Source organism: Haemaphysalis longicornis, unplaced genomic scaffold (assembly GCF_048455015.1).
Source record: "Haemaphysalis longicornis isolate Haplotype H1 unplaced genomic scaffold, Haemaphysalis longicornis Haplotype H1 scaffold_7, whole genome shotgun sequence".
In the NCBI taxonomy this organism is placed as follows: domain Eukaryota; kingdom Metazoa; phylum Arthropoda; class Arachnida; order Ixodida; family Ixodidae; genus Haemaphysalis; species Haemaphysalis longicornis.
Window position 1 is genome coordinate 4,651,807 of NW_027526422.1, and position 23,589 is coordinate 4,675,395.

General features: G+C 52.6%; 1 protein-coding gene across 2 annotated transcripts in view; it reads left to right on the top strand.

The window, feature by feature from the left end:
* Nucleotides 1-13,305, top strand: part of LOC144144347 (SUZ RNA-binding domain-containing-like) — a 28,751-nt gene extending 15,446 nt beyond the window's left edge. For both annotated transcript variants that reach the window (XM_077675761.1, XM_077675762.1), the window contains one exon: nucleotides 11,150-13,305. In XM_077675761.1, the coding sequence (XP_077531887.1) occupies nucleotides 11,150-11,270 (121 nt within the window). In that variant the 3' untranslated portion in view covers nucleotides 11,271-13,305. The remainder of the gene's footprint in view (nucleotides 1-11,149) is intronic.
* Nucleotides 13,306-23,589: the final 10,284 nt, after the last annotated feature.

Below are 23,589 nucleotides of genomic sequence, written 5' to 3' on the forward strand. Positions count from 1 at the left end.
AATTGTACCCCTTGTCGCGTAACAGCTGATCCAATATGTTCAAGAATAGGTACCTGTATTCCGAAAGAAGTTGTGGGGATACTGCCGCCTGCGTGACAAGTTCACCAAACGGACCTGTGATGCTGACCTTACCAATCGGCAGGTGCACGTTTCGTGCTTCCACGGCCTGCTTCACCCAAACACACTGTCTCGTCAGCTGATCCCGTTCAACGTACGAAGGGTGGATCATGTCTACCGTTGCCGCGGAGTCGCTTAGAACTCGGCACGGTTTACCGTTGACCACTAGCTCACGTACGTACGGCTCTAGAAACTCCCTGCTGTCATCACTCTGATCTAGCACGTGAAAGACTAGTTTTCCCTTCTTGCAGCTCGCAGCAAAATGTCCAATCTCGCCGCAGTTGTAACACGCAGCCTGTCTGCGCGCTTCAAAAGCTTTCTTTCTGCGCTGCTCTTCAGCGTCTGCTGTCTTTTCGTTTTCGTGGCCAGTTTCCCTATCCACGACAACGACTTCCCTTGCTCCACCGTCTTCCTGGGCAGCTCTGCCTTTAGGCCCCGACTTATCATGCCTCGGCCCGAACTCTTTTTGGCCGTCTTTCGGCCCCTGCGCACCTCGACGTGCGACGAACTCGTCGGCTAGCTGAGCTGCCTGATCCACAGTATTTACCCCTGGCCTATCTTGCACCCGGAGTCTCAGGTTTTCTGGTAGGCTGCGGTAAAACTGCTTGATACCGAAGCACTCAACTACCTTGTCGTGCTCTCCGAAAGCCTTTGCCTCTTTGAGCCACTCCTCCATGTTAGCCCTCAGCTTATAGGCGAACTCCGAGTACGACTTGCCCCTAGCTTTCTCGGCTTCACGGAACTTCTGGCGAAACGCCTCTGCTGACAGCCTGTACTTACGCAGGAGGCTCGACTTGACTTTCTCGTAGTCCTCCGCCTCCTCCTTTGGCAAGCGGGCCATCACGTCGGATGCCTCACCTGGCAAAAGAAGCAGCTTTTGTGGCCATGAGTCTCGGCTAAACTGGGCCCTCTCGCACGTACGCTCGAAGTTGACCAAAAAAAGACCGATGTCTTCTCCTACCTTGTAGGGTCGCAATTAGGTCACTCATTCGCAACGTAGGTCGCTCAGTCGCCGCAGACTGCCCGCTGCTGTCACTCTCACGCCTAGGTCGAGACGCCTCGACCTCTAGACGCTTCATTTCCAGCTCATGCTGTCGCTTTCTTTCCTCCTGCTTGAGTAGCAGTCTCTCATGCTCCCGTCTCTTTTCCTCCTGTTGTTCCTGTTTCTGCCTCTTGAGCTCCTGTTCTCGCTTTTTCTCCTCGCGTTCCTCACGCTGGCGCTCAGCCTCTGCCTCTGCAGCTTGACGTTTCGCGGTCTCCCTGCCATTGATCATCTCAATGCACTCAGACAGCTCGTCATCGTCAGCCCCCAACAGCGAGTATAGCCTTGTCAGAGTGGCCGGTTTTAGTAAGGACTTGTCTTGGAAAGAGATTAAACTGTTTAATGACAGGAAAACTGATTACATGGCGTTATAGGATCGGGGAAACAGCACTGAGAACGTCCGTCGCGATGAGCGGCGGTGGGGCGACTCTCCGCGCACGAAGTTCAGTTTACCCTCGCAAGCAAGGGTCCGAAATCTGAACCACACGCACACAGCACGTATAAACGCGGGCTGGGGGAGGCGTTGGCGGCGTAAGCTGTGGCGGTGTCGTATACGCTGCAGGGCCGTCTTCTCCGCTTTCCGTTCGTTCTTCTATTTTCTTTCGTTCGTCGGCCCCCAGCGAATTCTTCGTAGCCCCTGACAGCCTGTATCAGCTCTGGCTTTCTCAGCGTGTCTGAAACATCCAAGCGCAACTCTTTTGCAAGCTCCAACAACTGCGGTTTTTTCAACGCTTTCAAATTCATGGCCGGTCTAGAGCGCTGCTTTCCCACTGCTCCAAAAATGTTTTGCGCGAATAACCCACGCGACAAAAACACACGCCCTACTAGCTATCCTCAGAAGCCTGATAAAACTCAGTGAAGAAAAGTCCCGCACTCACCATTGACTGCCGTGAATTCTGCGAAGTCCGAAGCCGCCTTGATGTCCGTGGTGTTGGATCTCGCACCGCTGGCTCCAGGTGTTACGAAGTTGCCATCCGACCACTGCCAACCAGTTGTTGCGACCGGGAGGGCGCACCCAAGCCGAGCTCCATCGCCTCTGACATACGTGTGGTAGCGTGGTGTAAAGCGAGCGGCCAGCCGCTGTTGCAGCCGTGAAGAAGTCCAGAAGCCGTAGGCTAACGTAACTAAGTATAGCGAGAGGTGAGCCGAAGCCAAAGAACAATGCCCCGACGGGCGAGGTAACAGTACAGGACTTGAGCAGAGGGGCAGCATTGATTCACTGCTCAAACAGGAATGGACCTACAGCGTTTGGGCGGCTCTATTTATACCCAGAAGCGGCAACGGTCAAAACAGCGTTCCCTCTAGATTTGTGCGCACGCCACGAACGTCACAGACACACACAACGCTCTTTCCAGAGTTCGGGAGCAGTCAGTAGCATCAGCGCACATTGAGTCCGAGAGAGGGGAGAGAGGAGGACTCCGCTGCGATCGGGGGGGGGCCTCTGTGTCCTTGGGGCATGTCTCAACGTGTCACTGGCAACCGCCAGAGTTTGAAGCGCGCCGAAAGCGAGGTGTCTGACCCAAGCTTGTCGAAACGTGAAAACATGAGTCACCGACACGGTGGGGCTTGTTTGAAAGGCGCACGTAGGGGCTTCGCCGCACAGCCGAGGAGTGATGAGACGAAACCCAGCGACGGGCTCAGTCGTGACAACACATACTACCATTCAGGTGCCCGTACACCGGAGTACCTAGGCCAGTTTTCACACTTGGCATTGGGCGCGGTTACAAGTGGAACCAACAGATGGTGCCGTGTATCAAGCCAAGTGCATCGAAGTGACTAAAACTAGACAATCCATAATGAGACTGCAAAGCATAAGAGTGCCGCTGACGTCGTTGTCGTTGCGGTTGCGCTGTCCACTAGATGTCTTGTAGGTAAACTAAAAGGCCACGTGGCACATTCACATTGTTTAACCACCATTGTACGTCCCGTCCCATATGGCACCCAGGTTGGCGCACACAGAGTGGCAGCCTGTGGACGTGTGGGTCGGTTGAGTTGTTTTGTTGAGAGTGCGACTAGTGGCTTGTGACACACAAAAAATAAGCAAAAATGTCAGTGTTCTCCACGCAGAAAAAAAAAATTGAAGGTATGCTTTTTTGTGCACATACTGGCAGTGCAAAACTCCTGCAAATATGAAATGCCTAACAGTAAAATTTCTTGGCTTACAAAAGAAAAAAAAAAACAGTTAGCCCTAGTGGGTTTCGTCTTACTCGGGGAAGCAGCTGCTCGAACTTGTGAAACTTAGGTTAACCAATCATGCATTGCAGAAAACATTGGTTTCCTGCTCCACTCTTTTTTGTTTGTAGCACAATTTACTGTCTTCTATACTTTTTCATTTTCTGGGGCTTGTGTTGAAGCAGGGGTATGAGGTTCCCAGCTGGGTTTACGCTTTTTTGCTTTGCATACTAAAATCCAGTGAATAAAAGTTGTCTGCGAGTCTGTGCTGCTGATATCGTCCAAAAATTCGCCTGTAGGTTTGCTCAAACCGGTAGAAATGTGGTGCTTCTGTGACGCAGTCGCGCGCAATTTCGATGCCAGCGCCATTATTTTCAGAGCGTCACATGACTCCGGTGGCACTTCAAACAATCAGCGCTGCACGAAGAAAACAAAAGCAAGAAGGATGCAAGTTTCTCTACCATTAGTAAATGGTGCCAGCTGTCAGAGCGCACTTGGAAAGTTCCAAATTCGAATGGAAAATGTCAAAGTTTGAACTTAAAAGTGTCGATAAAGTACTGTGGATTTGAATGGGCGTGGGCAGGAAAGCGTTATTAAGCCAGGCTCAGTAAACTAGTTCAGGGAGTACGGCAGCATGACTCAGTTCACGAGTTGAGGAGGAAAGCCTCAGTGAAACCGTAATGACATTTTTTTCTTCTCCTGTCTCTTGATATCCGGCAGCGAAACGGTTATGCATTGTTTGTTTATCCTGGTTCCACAGTTACAAGTACCCACACAACACAGTTTGTTTGAAAATCTCTCCACGACCCCTGTAGCTGCACATCATCATTCCAGTTATGCGGTAGAGGCCCCGCTGCAGTCGCCCAGTTGGTCGGCAGCCACCAGCTGTAATGGAGACCTTGCCAGCAGGTGGCTGGGGAGTCGTCTGTTCTCCTTTGTGATAAGATTGGCGTCATTGTTGTCAGGACATAGTGAACCAAGATCTTATTTTGTCGTCAGGGCCCTCTTGAATTAAGACACGCCGTTTGGAATATTGTTTTTGGAGAGTCGTTATCGCATCGTAGTAGGTTAGCAGCTGCAATGAAATCTGCAAACTGTGATAAATTTTCCTTCCTCCTCCTGGATTTTATGGCAGTACATAAGTCCTTTATTAGAAGTCCGACAGTTCTACCTTCGTTGTGGCAAATGATCTGGTAGCAGAGAGTCCCGGATTGGGCTTGTAAATTGCGTAGTCACAGAAGCGACCCATTTTTCATGTGTGCACTTTAGAGGTGCCAGGGTACGGCTAAAGACATTTCATGTCTGCATTAAGTAACGCGTGACCTTTTACATGCCTAACAACATGAGCAGCAGATCTTTTTTTTCTAGGTTGAAGTGTTGATTTTGCTGTCTTACCATGTGTGACTTGGGTGATGGCATTCCACAGCCATTGCAGACTAGCCGTCCTGTTTGAGCGTCAGGAGGTCAGTGCATTCTTCCTTCTGCAGACTTTGCTAGCTGACATTCTATTTATTTATTTTTCTCTGTGCCGTAATGTTTTGCTGCCGGTATGCTCGGTTCCCATGCGTGTGTGAGGATTGGCCATAATTCTTGGAAAAAAAGTGGACCACGCGCGGCGCACGAAGACGTGAAGAAGGAAGAGGAGGGCTGGAGGTGGAACGCGGTTCCGGCAGCAGCGGAGACTCGGAGCTGACGAGCGGGCAAGGACCGGGGGCGGACCCGCAGTTCCTGTGATCCCGTTCGAGTAGTACGAGGCGTGTGAGTCCCGCCGACCCGTGTGGGACCCGCAGACGCCCGGGGCGCGATCGTGCGACTGGCCGAGGCTCGGGATCACGGCCCAGGGCGCAACCAGCGCTGCACCCGCCACGTAGGACGTGGTGCATCTTCTTCCGTCTCGCTCGGGCAGAGCTGGCGACAGACGGCCAGCGCTCGACCGTGTCTCGGACCGGCGACGACCCGCCATCGACGTCGCCGAAAATCCACCGTCGAGGCGGCTGTGAGAACGTTTTTTTCCCCCTCTATTGAACGCTGGTTAGGGGTATCGGACTAGTGTCTTGTTGCTGTTGTGCTTCGCGATTGTACCGCTTTTCCCGCTGACTCGTTTTCTTGTGGCGCTGTTAATATACTTTCTTTTCTCTTCCCTCTCGAGTACCGTTCTTACGCGTCGTACACCCACAAGGCCAAACGAGTCCATCACAATCTGGCGTCCGCGACAGGACTTTGCTCTTAATTCCACCTTAAAGAGCCTTGCCTTGTTACCGTGTGTGTGACGGACAAAAATGGAGCTCGAGAAGTTGGTGAACCTAGGGGAGAAATTTGGCCTCTCTGGTACTGAGTTGAAGGAATTTGTTGACAGAGAGCGTGCCGGACTCAGGGAAGAACGCGCAGCGGAACGGGAAGCGAATCGCGAAGCGGCAGCTCGCTTAGAAATGGAGCGGTTGGTCCTTGAACTCCAGTTACAAGTACGACAGCAGCAGCCCAACGCTAGCGCAGAGTCAGGCACGTCTGCAGCTACAAGCGTCGCCCATGGGTACGACAGCCCCCACAAGCTGATCCCGACATTCAATGAAGAGCGCGATGAACTTGACGCTTACATCCAGCGTTTCGAACGCGTCGCGACGAGCCAGAATTGGCCGCAGGACAAGTGGGCGTTTTCATTGAACCTATGCCTCACTGGTGAAGCTTTGAGTGTCGTCGGACGCATGGCTGCAGATGATGCGCTGAATTATGCTAAGCTGAAGCAGACCCTGCTTCAGCGATTTCGCTACACTGAAGAGGGGTACCGCACCAAGTTTCGTGGAGCCAAACCAGAGAACTCTGAGACAGGCCGCCAATTCGCTGGTCGCTTGTTAGGCTATTTTGATAACTGGCAGGAACTGGCTAAGACCAGCAGAACCTACGAAGCTCTCCGTGACAAAATAGTCTCGGAGCAGTTTTTGAGCAAGTGTCACGATAAGCTGGCCATTTTCTTGAAGGAAAGGGGCTGTCAAACGCTAGACCAGTTAGCCGAGAATGCTGACAACTACCTCGAGGCCCAAGGTCTTACAAACCTAGGGAAACGCCGAGAGGAGAAAGAGTCTGGCAAGCCACCAGTGCCTCCAAGAATGTTTGACCTCGAGGATGTCGAAGGAAAGCCTCACTGCTTCCTTTGTAACAAGCGAGGGCACAAGCCAGCCGACTGTTGGTCGAAGACCAGGGCTTCCACTAGCCAAAAAACTGTTTCCTGTTTTAAGTGCCGCAAGACCGGACACAAAGCGGAAACGTGCCCTAACGTAGACTCTGCGAACAAAGCGTCATGTTCGCTGAGCCGTCCAACGGAGTGTCGCGATGGTAATGAGGACAAGCTGGCAACCCTTTATGAACAAAGGAACTTGGCCCCCAGCCACAAAACCTCCCAGGCTTCCAAGGATCGGATGCCTACCGCTAACGGTTGGCTGGAAGGAAGGCGAGTAACCGTGTTACGCGACTCCGGCTGTAACACTGTAATCGTGAACCGTTCTTTGGTTCCCGATTCGAAGCTTACAGGAGGAATGAGCACTGTGCACCTTCTTGACCGCACTGCTCTGTGCCTACCTGAAGCCGAAGTGTATGTTGACTGCCCATTCTTCACCGGCCACGTGACAGCGACCTGCATGGACAACCCTCTTTACGAGGTGATATTGGGAAATGTCGCTGGCGTTCGTGATGCCGCAGCGCCGGACGTCAACTGGAAGGGGCAGCAACACACTTCCGTCTCTCCGAAAGGACATCCCTCTTCCAAGCGGAAGTCGAAGTCCAGCAAGGTCAACGACAGTTCACGTAGGCCAAGCCAATTTGCGCAACCACCATCCGTCAAGGAGGAGGAGGAGGAATGCGCAAGTGCAGCGAAACGCGTGGACCAGCTACCTGTGGCTTCCATCAGCCCACTCAACATAAGCCCAACGGAGCTCGCTTCGATGCAGAAAGAAGACCGCACGCTTCAGTCCTGCTTCGACTCGGTTGGCAGAAAAATTACCGCGAAGACAGCAGAAACGGTCTTCGTCCTCGTGCACGGAATTCTTTTCCGCCGATGTCGGCTCCCATCGAAGAAGGAGATGGAACAACTAGTCGTTCCTAGCGGTCTCCGGGACTTTGTTCTAAAAATGGCCCATGAAGGGGTTCTCTCCGGCCACCAAGGCATCAAAAGGACAACGGATAGGGTGCTGGAGGAGTTTTATTGGCCAGGCGTGCGATCCGATACCACGCGCTTTGTAAGATCGTGTGATGTGTGCCAGAGAACGGTACCGAAACATCTGGTGGGGCGCGTACCTCTTGGAAGTATGCCAGTCATCGAGACCCCGTTTCAGCGAGTGGCGATCGATATTATCGGTCCTCTCTCCCCAACCTCCCAGAAGGGGAATCGGTACGTCCTGACAATGGTAGACTTTGCAACACGTTATCCAGACGCAGTTGCTCTACCGAGTATTGAGACTGAGAAAGTGGCCGAAGGGTTGATGGAAATCTTTTCCCGCGTTGGTTTCCCACGAGAAATCGTTAGCGACCGCGGAAAGTCATTTACATCAGGCCTGATGAAGGAGCTGAGCAGGCTCCTCTCGTTTGCACAGTTGCCCACGACACCATATCATCCCATGGCCAACGGGCTTGTCGAGCGGTTCAACGGCACGCTGAAGCAAATGGTTCGTCGCATGTGCCAGGAGAGCCCTAAAAACTGGGATAGGTACCTGGCGCCGCTACTATTCGCTTACCGCGAAGTGCCTCAAGCCAGCCTGGGTTTCTCGCCCTTCGACCTGATCTATGGCCGCTACGTCAGGGGTCCTATGGCCATCTTGAAGGAGTTATGGACAGGAGAAGGGATGGATCAGGACACAAAGACATCGTACGGTTACGTTGTCGATCTGAGACGACGCCTGGAAGACACCTGTCGCATTGCACACGAACAGCTTAGCAAAGCCAAGGTAGTGCAGAAACGCTACTACGACAGAAGGGCGAAAAGGCGCCAACTCAGCCCTGGAGACCAAGTATTGCTTCTTCTCCCGTCCGACACGAACAAGCTCATCCTGACATGGAAGGGGCCCTTCACTGTGCTTGAAAGAAAAAATGATGTCGACTACGTCATCGACTTGGGAACGCGAACCAGCTTGTTCCACATAAACATGTTGAAGAAGTATGAACCCCGGATTGCACCTGCACAAACACGCCAACAGGCTTCTGTCGCACTCGAGGCTGAGGACGGGGAAGAACCGCCGTGTCTGCCTGTAGACCAGCAAGAAACGTTTCACGACGTTGCGGTTTCCCCGGACTTACGCAAAGAACAAGGGGAACAAGTTACTGGCCTCCTAGAGACGCACAAAATGATTTTCTCAGATGTCCCAGGCAGGACCGATCTGGTCCAGTGCAAGTTGCGTCTCACGTCGGACACACCGATCCAGGTGCGCCAGTACCCAATCCCTTTCGCCATTCAGGAACCGGTGAACAAAGAGGTGCAGCAGATGCTACAGCTAGGTGTCATCGAGCCTTCGGAGTCCCCTTATCAGTCCCCCATCTTGGCGGTGAAAAAAAGGGATGGCACCATAAGGCTTTGTGTCGACTTCCGTCAGCTGAATTCGATCCTCGTCTATGACAATGAGCCCATCCCAAGAGTTGACATGATGTTCGCAAAACTAGGCAAATGCAGATACTTTTCTAAATTTGATTTTACGAAAGGCTATTGGCAGGTGCCTATGGACGAGGAGTCAAAACCAATGACAGCGTTTTCTTGCGCCTCTGGCCTGTACCAATTTCGGTTCATGCCCTTTGGCATTAAGACGGCACCTGCAGTATTCACACGGCTAATGCGAAAACTAGTCGACGGCCTCCCAAACGTCTACCATTACTTTGATGACGTGCTCATCGCGACAGAAACATGGCTGGAGCATCTAGACATTCTTCAGGCATTCTTCCGACGGGTCCGGCAAGCCGGCCTGACCATTCGACCGAAGAAAAGCGAGATCGGGTACTCCTCGGTCAAGTTCCTTGGTCACATGGTTGGTCATGGTCTCCTTCGGCCCCAGGTAGAGACACTTGAAAAAATTCAGGCTGCACAACGCCCCAAGACGAAGAAACAGGTGCGCTCTTTCCTAGGCCTGACTGGGTACTACAGAGATTTTGTACCTCGATATGCCGAAGTGTGTCATCCGTTGACGGAGCTTACAAAAAAGAGAGCACCGAATCAAGTCGCCTGGGGTGACGCCGAGGAAGCGGCATTCAACACCCTGAAGCAAATGCTTTCCAAGGAGCCCATTCTCAAAGCTCCTGATTTTTCCGAACCATTCATCCTTCGGACCGACGCTTCCTCGACCAGCATTGGCGCCGTACTCCTGCAGAAGCATGACGGAATTGCGCACCCTGTTGCGTATGCCAGCCGACGTCTCCTACCTCGTGAGGCTGCCTACTCCACGATAGAAAGAGAAGGACTTGCACTCATATGGGCCGTGAAGAAGTTTCACGTCTATTTATTTGGGAAACCCTTCATACTGCAAAGTGACCACCAGCCCCTAGCTTATATAAACTCGGCAAAGCACATCAACACTCGTGTGTTACGGTGGAGCCTGGCTCTTATGGAATACGATTTTGTGGTGGAATACATCAAGGGTAGGGAGAACATTGGAGCCGATTATATGAGTCGACTGTCCGCACCCTAACTGTATTCATTTACCTTTCCTTGTTTTTTTTTCCACCGCTGCAATGAATTTTTCACTTGTTTTGGCTAGAGTGATGTGTGGTTGTTTGAAATTTATCTCTGCCTTCGCTTTGTCAACGGGTGTGTGTTTTTTTTTTATACCCGTTAATTTGAACTATCCTCGCGCTTGTGTGTGTGCGCGCTGTCAAAGACATTGAACGCTCCGCATCAAGGCCCACGGACAACCTCCGAACAGCCTGAGCAGGTTGTTTGAGCGCAACAACCTCTTGAAGTGGGGGGTGATAGATTGTGATGGACTCGTTTGGCCTTGTGGGTGTACGACGCGTAAGAACGGTACTCGAGAGGGAAGAGAAAAGAAAGTATATTAACAGCGCCACAAGAAAACGAGTCAGCGGGAAAAGCGGTACAATCGCGAAGCACAACAGCAACAAGACACTAGTCCGATACCCCTAACCAGCGTTCAATAGAGGGGGAAAAAAACGTTCTCACAGCCGCCTCGACGGTGGATTTTCGGCGACGTCGATGGCGGGTCGTCGCCGGTCCGAGACACGGTCGAGCGCTGGCCGTCTGTCGCCAGCTCTGCCCAAGCGAGACGGAAGAAGATGCACCACGTCCTACGTGGCGGGTGCAGCGCTGGTTGCGCCCTGGGCCGTGATCCCGAGCCTCGGCCAGTCGCACGATCGCGCCCCGGGCGTCTGCGGGTCCCACACGGGTCGGCGGGACTCACACGCCTCGTACTACTCGAACGGGATCACAGGAACTGCGGGTCCGCCCCCGGTCCTTGCCCGCTCGTCAGCTCCGAGTCTCCGCTGCTGCCGGAACCGCGTTCCACCTCCAGCCCTCCTCTTCCTTCTTCACGTCTTCGTGCGCCGCGCGTGGTCCACTTTTTTTCCAAGAATTATGGCCAATCCTCACAGCGTGCCAAAATCTGTGTGGCAGAATAATGAGGGGAACGTTTCTCCTTGAATACAGGGGCAGTGATCTGCAGAGAGCTCGTATTTTTCTACCTTTTCTGTTTTCTGGGCAAGCTCCTGCTCGACGTTCAGTGCACTTCCTGCCATTTGTAGTTCCTGGGATGGGCTGGTGGTGCAGACGGGCCAGAGCGGCCAGCACGAGCTGGCCAGAGAAGTGAGGAGGCCGTGTCGTCTGCCCGCGTGCAGGGCCAGCGGGGGTGGAGTGAGTGTGTTGAACCACATCGTGGCGGACCAGCACCACCTGCCTGTGCGGCAACCACGGGGCCCTGACCAGGCTTCCAACGGCTTCCAGCAGCCGCGGAGGTAGCCCCCGCTGCTGCCGCCGCTGCCACCGTGGACCCCGCCCGCCACTCTGCCGGAGAAGAACGCACTGCTCGTACTTGCTCACCCCTCGAGTTGCCTGCCGGCGAAGCTGTGGTCGACAGCACTTTGAACGGTCGTGCGGGTTGCGCCCTGCTTTTTCTGCACACAGGGTTACACTGTGCCACCTTGGTGGGAGCCTTCTGGGCGGGTGCTGCTGCGTGGCTTGTGTGCGAAAGCCTTTTTCTGCACTCGCACCTAGGGAGGCTGGTGCTTGCGTATTTGCCACCACCTTGGTTGCAGTGGCTGTGGGTGAGGCAAGTACCTGGGGTGAGGGCCAGTTCTGGGAGTTTCACATTTGCTTTGCATATTTTTACGGCAGTTCCGCAGGCCAGCTCTCCTTTTGTCTTTAGTTTAAGCTAATTGAAGACAGAAGTGTACGTTTTTTTTTTAAAGGTGCTGCGGTGGTGTCTTGGTGAGAGGGAAATGGCTGTGAAGCTCGTAATGTGGAGTGTATTGAGTTGGAAGCCCCTTGGTGGAAATGTCATTGTCATGGCTCGTGCATTATTTATCTGCTGGTAACTAGTACAAAGAAAATGAAATTTGGACAAGTTTGATTCATTTTAAGCAGCATAGGTGGACAAAAGTTCTCCTCACGCCTGTGTCCTTGCTTATGCTGTTTTGCGATGGCGCGAGACTGCTTTGAGGGCACGCTCCGCCAACTCCTTGAGACGTGATGCCGAATGATTCGCTGCTTCTCGCCTCTTCCTTTTCTTCGCTCTCTTTCCTGTTGTGTCGTCGGACTTCACATTTTCTCCTAAGCGCTTGCGTTGCTTTCTCGGCCAACCTCTTGTTCGTAAAGGTGGAGGCCGGTAGAGCGAGGTGGTGGTGCGCCAGCAGTTTGGCCACTGGAGGGACAGCTGCCCGGGGGGCTCGTTTTTCGTCCGTATCAACTGGTGCGACTGAACGCCACCTTCTGCTGTGATCGAGAACAGAGGGAAAGAAACTCCTGTTGTGATTGCGGTGGTTCTTTGAATTATACATATAGCATTGAGATATATATGTATACATAATATATGTATATATATACGCGTGCCCTTGCGTTGCATGACTATACGTGCTCGTTATTGTGCATGTACATAACCCTGCGTCACTGTACATACGCCTGTCTAACAAAATAGAGTGAGTGGTGTCAAGAGAGAGACAGCTCTGCATATTTTTGCAATAGTGTGTGTACCTGCAAAGCTGGCTCTTGTAAATGCAATTTCTGAAGCTCTCTTTTCTTTCTTATTTGGAAATGTCGGGGTAGATGCATCTACTTACGCATTATCAGAACACGAAAATTTCTTTTATAGTTCTTGGGGTCTTTTTTTATGTATGCTGGCGCCATCTTGGTGTTGTTGACGCAGGGTTCAGAAGGCGCTGCAAATACTCGTCACAAGGGGGAACGAAAAGGTTGCCCCAGGGCAACTGAGTGTACCAGAACAATCGTTGAAGCAGTTTGCAGGCCTCTCATGAAGTTTGCAGGCCATTTTGGAACCTTTTCTTGGTCAGTTAATTGCTGTCACATGAATTCAGAAGTTGCATTGAAAAGGCACTTTGTTTGACTGGGGCAGGTTACTGGAGTGTGGTATTAGCAACTTGGACGTAGTGTAGGTGGTCACAAAGAGAGCAAAGAGGTTTTTGTACATATATATATGTGCATGTATATACATATATATATAGGTCAGTGTCTTATTTTAGTGACGAGCTTTGCAAAAGGCAAACTAGTGCTGTGCGTGGTTGTTTTGGAGAGGTTCAAATGACAACTGAAATTGAGGCGGCGATTTCTTCTGAGAGCTGAGTGAAGGTAGGGACGCATAGTTTGCCACTGTAACATGACTGAGTTTGCGATGGATGATCCTGCGCGCCTGTCAAGCGCTGTCTTTGCATGATATGTGTACATGGCGATCAAATTGTGTGCAAATTCATGCTTTGTTCTTTCGCAGGCTGTGCACTCTTTGTGTTGATGTTTGTATAAAGGCTTTTCATTTTGCTCACCAGCAGTGCGGGCTGTCCCTCTGTGTCTGTGGGGTGCGGCGGTTGCGCTGTCCCCTTTGCTGCCTGTGGAGCAGGTCTGAAGCAATGGTCGGTGGTGTCGTGCCAGTGCACCTGAACTGCAGGGCCAGTGGAGGAGCAGGGCGACTTGCTCCCCGTTCTGCCAAACAGTGCAGCGATGACAGGGAGGTAGGAGACGGACCATAGGGCACGTTATGATGGCGTGTTTGGTGCAGTTGGGGCATCCCATGAGGTGCCTTTCCAAAAGGCTGTAACCGATTGGGGAAAGTAACTCAAGGTGCATGTGATTGAAGGGTACCCAACACAGCTGATAAAGAGGGAGGGTTGTCTGGTAAGGTTGCTCTATAACTGAGATGCACCACTATTTGTGTGGTGACGTCTTTGCTGGCCAGTATCACTTATCACTATTCAAGGTAACTCAGGCCAGGTATAATCCAGAAGTGCGGTGTGCTTCACTTGTGGTGGAAGTGGGTAGCGGGCATGGGAGCACTTATCACAAGAACAGAGTGAGGCGGATTCTGTGCAGTGAACAATTTTTTTTTTTTCTTTTTAGGGGTAAACTACATGTGTCACAGCTAGGTTAGGCAAAGTTGCCTGGGTCCATTTACCCCAACGCAATAAGTCGAGGAATAAGTTCTCAACTACAACTTGAGCGCTCCCTAGGATATAAGTCGTTTGCCGGAAACCAAAACAAGCACGCAGATAAGTTGGCTTTTCTGTCGGCTTTTCCAGCAAGTGACTTATTTGCCGTGGCCTACTTTGGCTTATTGTAGTCGGTGGTTGCCAGTGGCGGTCCCAGGGGGGCGATCCCCCCCCCCCCCCCCTTCCCTCCCCCCAAAGAAGTCCTCAGCTTTATTTATTTATTTATTTATTTCATCCAACTTGTGTGAGGTCGCAAACGTGTTGCAACCATCAGAAATGCGGGCACGAATCAGCCATTGCACTGCCTAAGGGGCGCCAAAAACCACTGTGTCACCAAGTAATCTGTGCGCAAGCGCGTTACACCGCCTACGCGCACACGCCAGCATGGTTATCACCTCCCCGCAGAACTGGCGCAAGGAGGGGAAGCGGTTCTTTGTCGAGGCTGCTACCATGGCCGCCGAATCATGTGCACTTGTTTCGTCGCTTCCTTTGCAAGTTGCCGATGCCTGGGGTGTCTGCAAAACAGCCGGCCACCCCCAATTTCCCGCCTTTGCGGATGCTTGCACTGCGTGGAGGCTGTTGGTTTGGGGTAGATAGAGGAGAGTAAAGTCGCGTTAGGGTGGAGCGAGCGTCAACCAAGGAAGGAAGGAGCAACGCAGTGACTGAAGCACGGGCGACCGCTAGCCGCTTTATATTTGCAGCGCGCGCAGTAGGGGGAGAGCAGTACGGGGGGGAGAGCGCGCATGCGCAAGCAGCGCACGCCCTTCCACGCCCCACCGTGCTGCTATCACGCACCTGTTACGCTGAGACCGCGACGGAGCGAACGGGCTGACTACGACGCATGCGCGCGCCAGCTGCTGTTGAGAGAGAGGAGGGAAGGAGAGGCGCACCTGCTGCGGACGCGGAGCTGTGGACGCCGTCTTACGCAGGAAGAGGCGAGGCTAAGAAATGCTCTGCATTTAAAAAGAAGCGAAGACCCTTTTGCTACTGTTTTTGTTTTTTTCATAGAAACATTCAAGGATTTCTAATTGACCATTTTCAGAGTGACAAAACAGTAGCAGCAGTTTGTTATGCAATGTTGCTGATTTGTATGAGAGAAGCACTGAAAAAGAAAGGGGGGGGGGGTGGCCCAGACTATTGCACAAGGTGCTTTTTCACTAAGACTGTGCACAGTCCCGCAAGGTGACGAACGGTCACTATGTCAAAATTGTTCGAATTTGCCTGTCAGAGGGTTCCCCTTACGCTAGGGTCGCCAGATATTGCCCTGTATGATTATTGTGAGGAAACGCAAAAATCTGGCCCAGCCTGAGAAAGTTCTTGTGCAGTGAAGATGCCATTGCCACTGGCAATGCACATTTTGCTGCACACGAAAGTCGTAATTTTGTCACTGGATTAAAATATTAACAGCTAGGTAGAGCAAGTGTGCAGCCATCACTGAAGGCTATGTTGAGAAAAAATTCCCTCGCACTTCCTTGAGGGGGAGAGTGTGTAAGTGCGAATGCACGGTTGTTGATTGCGCGATTACGGTGGATATCGTGACCTTGGAGTGGAGAGGAGGCGCCCAACACCCGCAGTCACTGAGCGGAGAGAGGAGGAGGAGAGTAGCGCCCGCTGTTACGGCGAGGGCTACACGAGCGCCCTCACGCGTCGGAATGCGGAGCGCCCGCTACGCGAGCGAGAGCTCTCCCGCCCGAAGTGGAGAGGAGGCGCCCGACACCCGCAGTCACTGAGCGGAGAGAGGAGGAGGAGAGTAGCGCGCGCCCATCTCCCCCCGTTGCTAGGGAAGACGAGGAGGAAGACGAGGAGCGCGCGCACCCGCAGCTGTTGCTATGCGGACTACGGCAGCGGACGATTCAGGCTCGCTTAAGAAGTGCATTCGCACTTAAAAAAAAATTTCAGTATAGGGTGCTAAATTTGCTTTTTTGTTGTATTCTAACAACCCTCACGTGTAGCTGGATTAAAAAAATTGTGCCATAGCCATTGTTCCCGAGGACGCACAACAACCATGCATTTTTAACGAAACCGCACTACTATCAAAACAAGGAAATAAAGCTTATCTTATTTAAGGGAGCATTGCGATAGACTTTAAAGTATTGCTATGTTTGTCTGGTGAACCTCTGCCCCCACCTCTTTGTCTTCGCCACCCTGCAGACAGGCGACATGGGCTTCTTCACTAGGAAGGTTACTTGCTGCTTTGCGTTGGGACTGCATGTTGCCACCCAAGGTATGAGTGAGAACCACCCTCTTTGGAGGCTGAGGGGCAAAGGCGTTGCACTGCTTAGCCCGAAGGACACAGCTTCGATCCCGGTTACAGTAGCTGTTTGTCTGATGCATGGAGGTGAAAAACAGAAACGCCTGTGGGTGGATATTTCAGCGCTGTTATATTCGGGAACGCGTCCCAGCACCGGGCTCCTTCACCCACGTCGTGAGGTAGCGTGATGGTCGAGCAGCCAGCAAAAGTTGCTGCCTTGGTGACGACAACAAGAAGCCAAAGGCAAACTTAACTGGTTTACTGCATGGCGAGAGATGAGCTGAAGGAATACAAAAAAAATACCCTTCCAGGCGAGCATAGTGGCAACATTGATTCGCTGCTCCAAAACGAATGCGGTTCTGTTCTCAGGGCCACGCGTGTTTATGCCCAAAGCCCTAACGGTCAAAACAGTACTCCTCCTGCTTTTGCACATGGCGCGAACATAGTGTAGACACACACAACGCTCTTTCCAGCGTTCGTGAGGGGTCGGTCGTAGCAGTGCACGTCGAGTCTGAGAGAAGGGGGAGAGGAGGTCTCGGCTGCGGCGTCTGCATCCTTTGGGCAGGTTGCTACATGCCGCGTCTGCAGCTGCCGAAGTTTGGATTAGCCGACAGTGATGCGCCCGCAATCCGGCTGTTGTGTGGCATGTTGTGATCCGTTCGAGGCTGGCTTGCACTCGCAACTGGTAGGACCCGCGAACATGGCAGCAGCGCGCATGATCATAACAGCACACGTTGAAGATCCCCAGTTGGTCGGAATGAATCTGGAGCCCTTCATGACGGGCACCTCGTAGCCCAGGTGTGGCTTCAGCACGTTAGGTCAGGTTTTGCCTTTTCCTGACTTTGGGCTGCTTAACTGAATTGCAAACATAGTATTTATTTATTTATTTATAATAGTATTTATTGCAAACATGCTTTCGGACATCATGCTGCGGGCAAGGCGGGCTCTGGCAACATGAGCTGCGCCGACATCGGGTCCAATGCTTCACTTACGGTGAACACGCAGCTGGCATGGCGTTGTTGGTTAGGCGGTTTCGGCAGCATTTTTTCTTTTGCATGTGTATATGTGCACGTGTGCATGTGCATTAAAAAGGGACTGTCACATTCACCTGCGTGATCAGTTTCACCAGAGTTGGCAGATTTCGCAGAGGAAACAAGCTAATAGTCACCCCAAAAGAAGCCCAAAAAAACGGCAGCGCTCCTGCGAGTAAGTACAAAATAAGTGGAAGTTCAAGAAAAGTTCTCATTCTTAAAATTGCTTTGTAGTACGAAGAAATACGATGAATACAAATGGAAGGTCAACAAACAACATTCATTTTGCATAATGAAAATTGATTGAAAACGATTGAATGGTATTTTTTTTTCGCACAACACAGTCATTGCCACTGGCATCTGACAGATTGGGAAAACTCATAACATCCTGTTCCATGGAACCGCACATGTTCTTTGCATTGGAGAGTTGCATCATCTTAACTGCGGTTGGAAGTCTCGGCAGCAGACTCCTCGAAGCCTAAGGCCATAGTGATTGTGCAGGATGGTTCTCAGCATTGCATTTCTCATCCTATTTCGGAGGCACATCTCACCAAGTTCATGTCTGAGAGTACACCCTCGACATCAGTGTTGCTTAGGGGCATAGCCAACAACGACAGAGCGAACTCTGCTAATTCCTTGAAACAGCTTTCACCGCTCACATGTGAAATGCAGGACTCCTATCCAATGAGAAGCGATGTCATTTTTGGTCACATTTTTTCCAGGGAAGGAAGCACAGCTGCCTATACTGGGTTTTCAGAAAACCTATATCTCCCTTGAACAATTTGGGGAGGGGTACATCCTGTAGCGACGGTTTTCCCTGACTCGGTATGCATTCGGGTTAGAACGATTTTATGAAATTCCAAAGCTGAATGTTATAAGGAAGCCTAAGCCGCACTTGCCTTGCAGCCTCAAAAATGAAATTCTGGCATCTGAGCTTAACATCTCTTTCCTGCTCAGTGCTTGTTTGGATGTTGCGACTTCCATGTTGATAAGCACCCCGAAATCTGCAGCAGAAAGTAGAAGGTGGGTTGCATTGTCTTCTAGGTTAGCTTCCAGAAGCCTCTCTCCGGCAGCTAGTATGTGCGAGGGGTGAGCAGTCTGGAAACCAGTGATCGAAAAACGTTATAAAGGCAATCAAGCAGTTGCATTTGATATCCACTTTCGAGTTGGAACAGCTTTTGATACTCGAGAACTCCTGCAGCACTGGGTTCAGAAACACACACAAGGTCCTCGAGCAGGCAGGGGGCAAGAACTTTTGTTATTAGTACTCCACATTTTGTTCGGTGAAGCTCTACGTCGCACGCTGTGTACGACTGTACCAGTTCGCCGAGATGATCAACGAAGTTTATAGTGGCATGACACGCTGCATAACAAGCAGGCTTGAGCTCCAATTCTGGTGTCGTCTTTGGAGGCGACGATTTGGTGAAACCCATGGTAGTCAAACGTGCACTAGAAAGTGGCCGAGAGTTTCTCGCGTATTTTAGATGCGAAGCATCTCATGGTCGGGGCTATGTCCCTCCCTTGTGATTGCGCCGTCCACACCCCCACTGCGCATGCTCGGCTTGCTGAACGCCCGGTGGTGTCTTACCCGTTAACGGCTCCTGGAGCGACAGTGTTGCCTGTGTCTTCCTCAGCCGCCACGAGACGGGCACGCTTCCCTGTCCTCCTCGCAGCCGTATGTATAAACCAGGTGTGCACACGCGCTGCGCGCTACTCCACTGCGCATGCGCGTCTCCTCAATTCTCCTCCTCACAGCCGTATAAACAGCCGTATAAACCAGGTGTGCTCACGCGCTGCACGCTACTCCACTGCGCATGCGCGTCTCTCCTCCATTCTCCTCCTACCAGCGGTATAAACCAGGTGTGCACACGCGCTGCGCACCGTTCAGTCTGCTTCCAACCCCCGTCTTCGCCGGTTCTGCTGCGCTGCTGCTAGGATGAGTGCCGATGTCAATGCCAGTGCCAACATCCCCGTCAACGTGAGTGCTGACGCAAGTACAACCAACAGGATCAGCCCCAACGTTACCGTCAACTTCAAGATGGAACCGCTACTGCAACACCCACTGACGTTACACTTCACGGACCACAAAGCAGTCACACTCAAGGCGCAACGACCACAACTAGACGTTACCTACATTGCCTAATTGAAGACATTCATACCACCCTACCCACACGTCTCCTTACTCCAACACCACACACCAACTCTGCTCACACTACCTACTTCAACTCCACTTGCACACCAACCAACCCCCACTGCTGCTTCGCATCCTCTTCAGGGTTCCCCCACGGGAGCATGGCGTAATTTTTTTTCTGCGGCCATGTGCTAAAGGAGGTCAACATGATGAGTGCGGACCTCGCGCTTTCAGCAGCTTTTTCGTCTCCGGTGACTGGACGTAACAAGTTTTTGAGCTGTGGTTCCTTTACCCACTCTCTACAGTACTGTTTTCCATATTTTGCCCACTACGACGACGAATGTTGGGCAGACATGGAAAAGGAGGATGAAGGCAACGACAATGAGGCACGGAAGTGGCCAGTATTCTTTCCTCCATGCCACAAGCCAACCAGTGATGTTGATGATCATGATGATGATGACAAATTGTGGCCACTCAAGCTGTGTTTTTTAATGACAAATGCGCGTGCCGGAGTGTGCAGTGAAATTTCCCGAAAAAACGCAACAAGCAACTCGGCGATAAAAGAAGCCCGAACCCGCATATAATAAGCGGAACTGGCAACTCTGCGTTTCACCGTGCTTGCAACTTGTACATGAAGACAACGTATTTGACTGAAGCTAGTGGTGGCAGGGCTTGCCATTTGAGGTAGTGCAGCACCATGTTTGCAGTGCCTGACCGCCACCAATCCCCTTTCACCATTCACAATTTGTGATGTCACTAATAAGTGCAGAGAAGTGTGGGTGGCACGCCTGTTTTAACCGTTTACTGCACAATATTGAAGGGCATGTTGAATGTATGCAACAACAAGCAGAGGAACAAAAAGTACAGAACCGAGGAGGAAGTAACTTTATTGTGTCCAGAGGAAAGGCCGTGTTATGGCCGGGGTGCTTCAGACGATGGCCAGGATGTCTTGGCTCCTAGCGGCGTCTTCGGCCCTCTGGACGGCACAGCGCTGGATGGCAGGGTCCTGGCTAAGCAGCACGGTCTCCCACTGCTCTTTGGTGTTGATAATAAATGTTCCCTCTGTATTGCTGAAGTCTTTGCTTTTTATAGCAGGGCATTCCCAAAGCATGTGTGCCAAACTTTCAAGCTGGGGCCAGTGCTTACATTTACCGTCACGAATTTCTGCGTGGAAGTGCCTTTAGAGGCCTGGGTTGGGATATGTATTGGTCTGAAGAGGCCTCCATGCAACTTCTTGTTTTTCGGTCAGCGTGGGGTTGGCTGCAGGGTACTTCCGTCTTTCGCCTCTGCATTGGTCGAGCACGTCCCGGTAGGGGCACAGGCGATCGCTGGTGTTGTCGGCAGGATGTAGGGCGGATTGCAGGGGCTCTCGGTAGGTGAATGCTCGAGCAGCCTCGTTGGCCCATTCGTTGCCCTCCAGCCCCACGTGTGCAGGCGACCATATTAAAGGAGTACTGACACCAAATTTTGACACCTAAAAATGATATAATTGGCTTCAGTAGTTTGTACAGATGCCTCACAGAAAGTTTTGCAGCGATCCGAAGCCGGAATCGCATCTAAAATCGATTTTGATTGTCCAGGCCGCGAGCTTCCACAAATCGGCAGCACTAGCGAAATCGCTTTCGGCGTGACGAAACATTGGCCTGCGTGTCTGGCCGGTTCAGGGTGACGTCATATAGTCGTTTTCAGAACCGGAAACGATATCCTGCGCTGCTGTTGGTGGTATTCGTTTGGGCAGGAGACGTGGGCGTAGCTGTGTGAGCAATGCTTGTAAACGTTCCGTGTTCGACGTCTTTGCTCTTCAGTTCGTTGCCGGCGCATGGTGTTCAGCACTGGTGCCGAAAACTGCGTGGTGCCGGCACCGCGCGGTGCGCGATGTCGACGGGCACCGCGGCGACGCGGCGGTGCGCGTCGCCGAGCTCGCCCAAGTTGTGCTATGGCAAGCTCGCGGTATGCGAAGTACTGCTCGTGGAAGCCTGTCCGAGCAAATCGACGACGACGCCAAGATGCATTATTTTCCACGCGACGACATGCAGCGCTAAACGTTGACTGAGTTTGTGCGCGGCGGCGGCCGCAAGAACTGTCGCCCAAGCCAGCGGGCTCGGCGTTGCCCGGGTCACCTTGGGTGTTGGGAACTTTAGGCTTAGTATCGTGGCGACTATTTGATCGCTGGTATCTGTACAACTGCGAATGAACATCCCTTACACAACTTTTCACCACACTATCACCCCCTTTTTCGCATATGAAGCTTTACTTTGGCAATAATTTCCGTTTCAGCGATCGGTGACCAAGACATCTGCCGCGGCCTGTTTCGATTCTAGCGCGCAGGTGGCGCCATCTTTCGGCTGCTCGCCGCACCGCGGTGCCGGCAGTGCTGGGTCGGAGCGCCGAACCTCCGCTGCCGGTCAGCGTAGGCTTACCATCGCGGCAAATATCTGAACGCCACTTTTAAATTCAGCGCTGATAACTCCTAGCACAATTTTCAACACACTAACATCTACTTTCTCGCATATGGAGCTTCTTTTTCGCGATCAGATTGATTAGAAGAGTGGCGACAAGCTGTTGCTATCACGGTCTGCGCCGGTTCGAGCCGCAGTGATATTAAAAAACGGACGACGGCGAAGACATCGCCGGCCTAATCGCCTGGCCAAATAAAGTTGTTCTGTCTGTCGGGTGGCAGTGACTCATCCGAGCCTGACGATTCAGACGACATATGTCGACTGCGCGGGCGAGTGCGGACCATGTGAAATCGTAGCAGACGATGCGGCGAACGCATGGAGAGAGAGAGAGAGAAAAGACTTTATTTACAGGATCCTGCGTGGGGTAGGTGCCGGCCTCGCAGGGTGCGGTCTACCCTTCTAATGTTCTAGTCTATGCAGTCCTAGAAACACTGGGCCTAGAACTCGAGGGTTGAACCTGACCCGACAGAGAATACTTGGGTTCCCGCGCCCCGCGCTTGCGGGTCACGAGTTCCCGTTCTCCTCTGCCTGGCCAGGGCCCCCTCGAGCCGCTGGATCGCCCATTTCTGAGATTGGCAGTCCACCGAGCGGATCCACCGCTCCATCTGCGCTGGCAGTTCTTGGCGGGCGGTGCTGTCGTGGGCACCAGTTTCTCCGCCATGAGATTCCCCAGCCCTGCCACACACATCACCGTCGGCACCGTCGCACGAACCGCCGCCCGGTATCGCTGCACTGTCACACCTCACTATGTGTTCTAGTGTCGCCAGTTCTTGTTCACATACACTGCACACCGGGCTTGCGAACATCTCGGGACATATGTGGCGCGCCATCGCCGGGGTTAACGCGCACTTCACTTGTAGGTGACGAAGCAACACCGACTCCGCTCGGGAAAGTTCTCGATGCGGGGCCGGATATTCTCTTCTTCCTTCCCTGTGCCTCCTGAGTATCGCGCCGTAGTCGACTAGGTGTTCAGGGTCTTGTTCGTCGCCGACACCCGCGGGGATGCTCTCGCTGTCGTCCCGGCACCTGATGAGTTCTCGGGCCGCTGCGTCTGCATCCTCGTTGCGGTTGTCCACGTTCGGTAGGTACCCCATGTGGGCTGGGAACCACTTTATGGTGATGGTTGGCCCGGTCGGGTGACGTTCCGAGGTTCGCGAGGCTCTGGCGAGCCCCACGATCCTCTCCGCCTCCCTCCAGACCGTGCTTCTGGCGTAGTTCCTGACCGCTGTTTTGGAGTCGCTGAGGATCGTCCGAATGTCCGGTACTCCCATCGCCAGGCCGATTGCTGCCTCCTCTGCCTGGCATGGGGTCTTCGCTTTAATCGTACCCGCGTTGATCAGCTCACCCGTTGACGCCCGGATGACTGCCATCGCGTACACGCATCTTCTCGTTGGATGTCTAGCCACGTCGACGAACGCGGCGTTCTCGTCGCTCTTGTACTGCTTGGCCAGGGCCGGTGCTCTCGCCTTGCGTCTTTCCCAGTCCTTCTCCGGGTTCACGTTCTTTGGCAACGGGAACACTATGATGCCCCTTGCCGCTTCGTCCCTCAGGGGGACGTGGCTCTCCAGTTCGTCGTCTTCCGCACCTCCATGAGCGGGCGGGTTGATTCCCACTCTCTCCAGGATGCTTCTGCCCGTCTTCGTGCTGTTCAGTCGAGCTAGCTGTGCCGTTCGTTGGGCCTCGCCGATCTCGGAGAGTGTGTTGTGCACCCCCAGAGCCAGCAAGGCCGACGTTCTCGTGCCTGGCAGTAGACC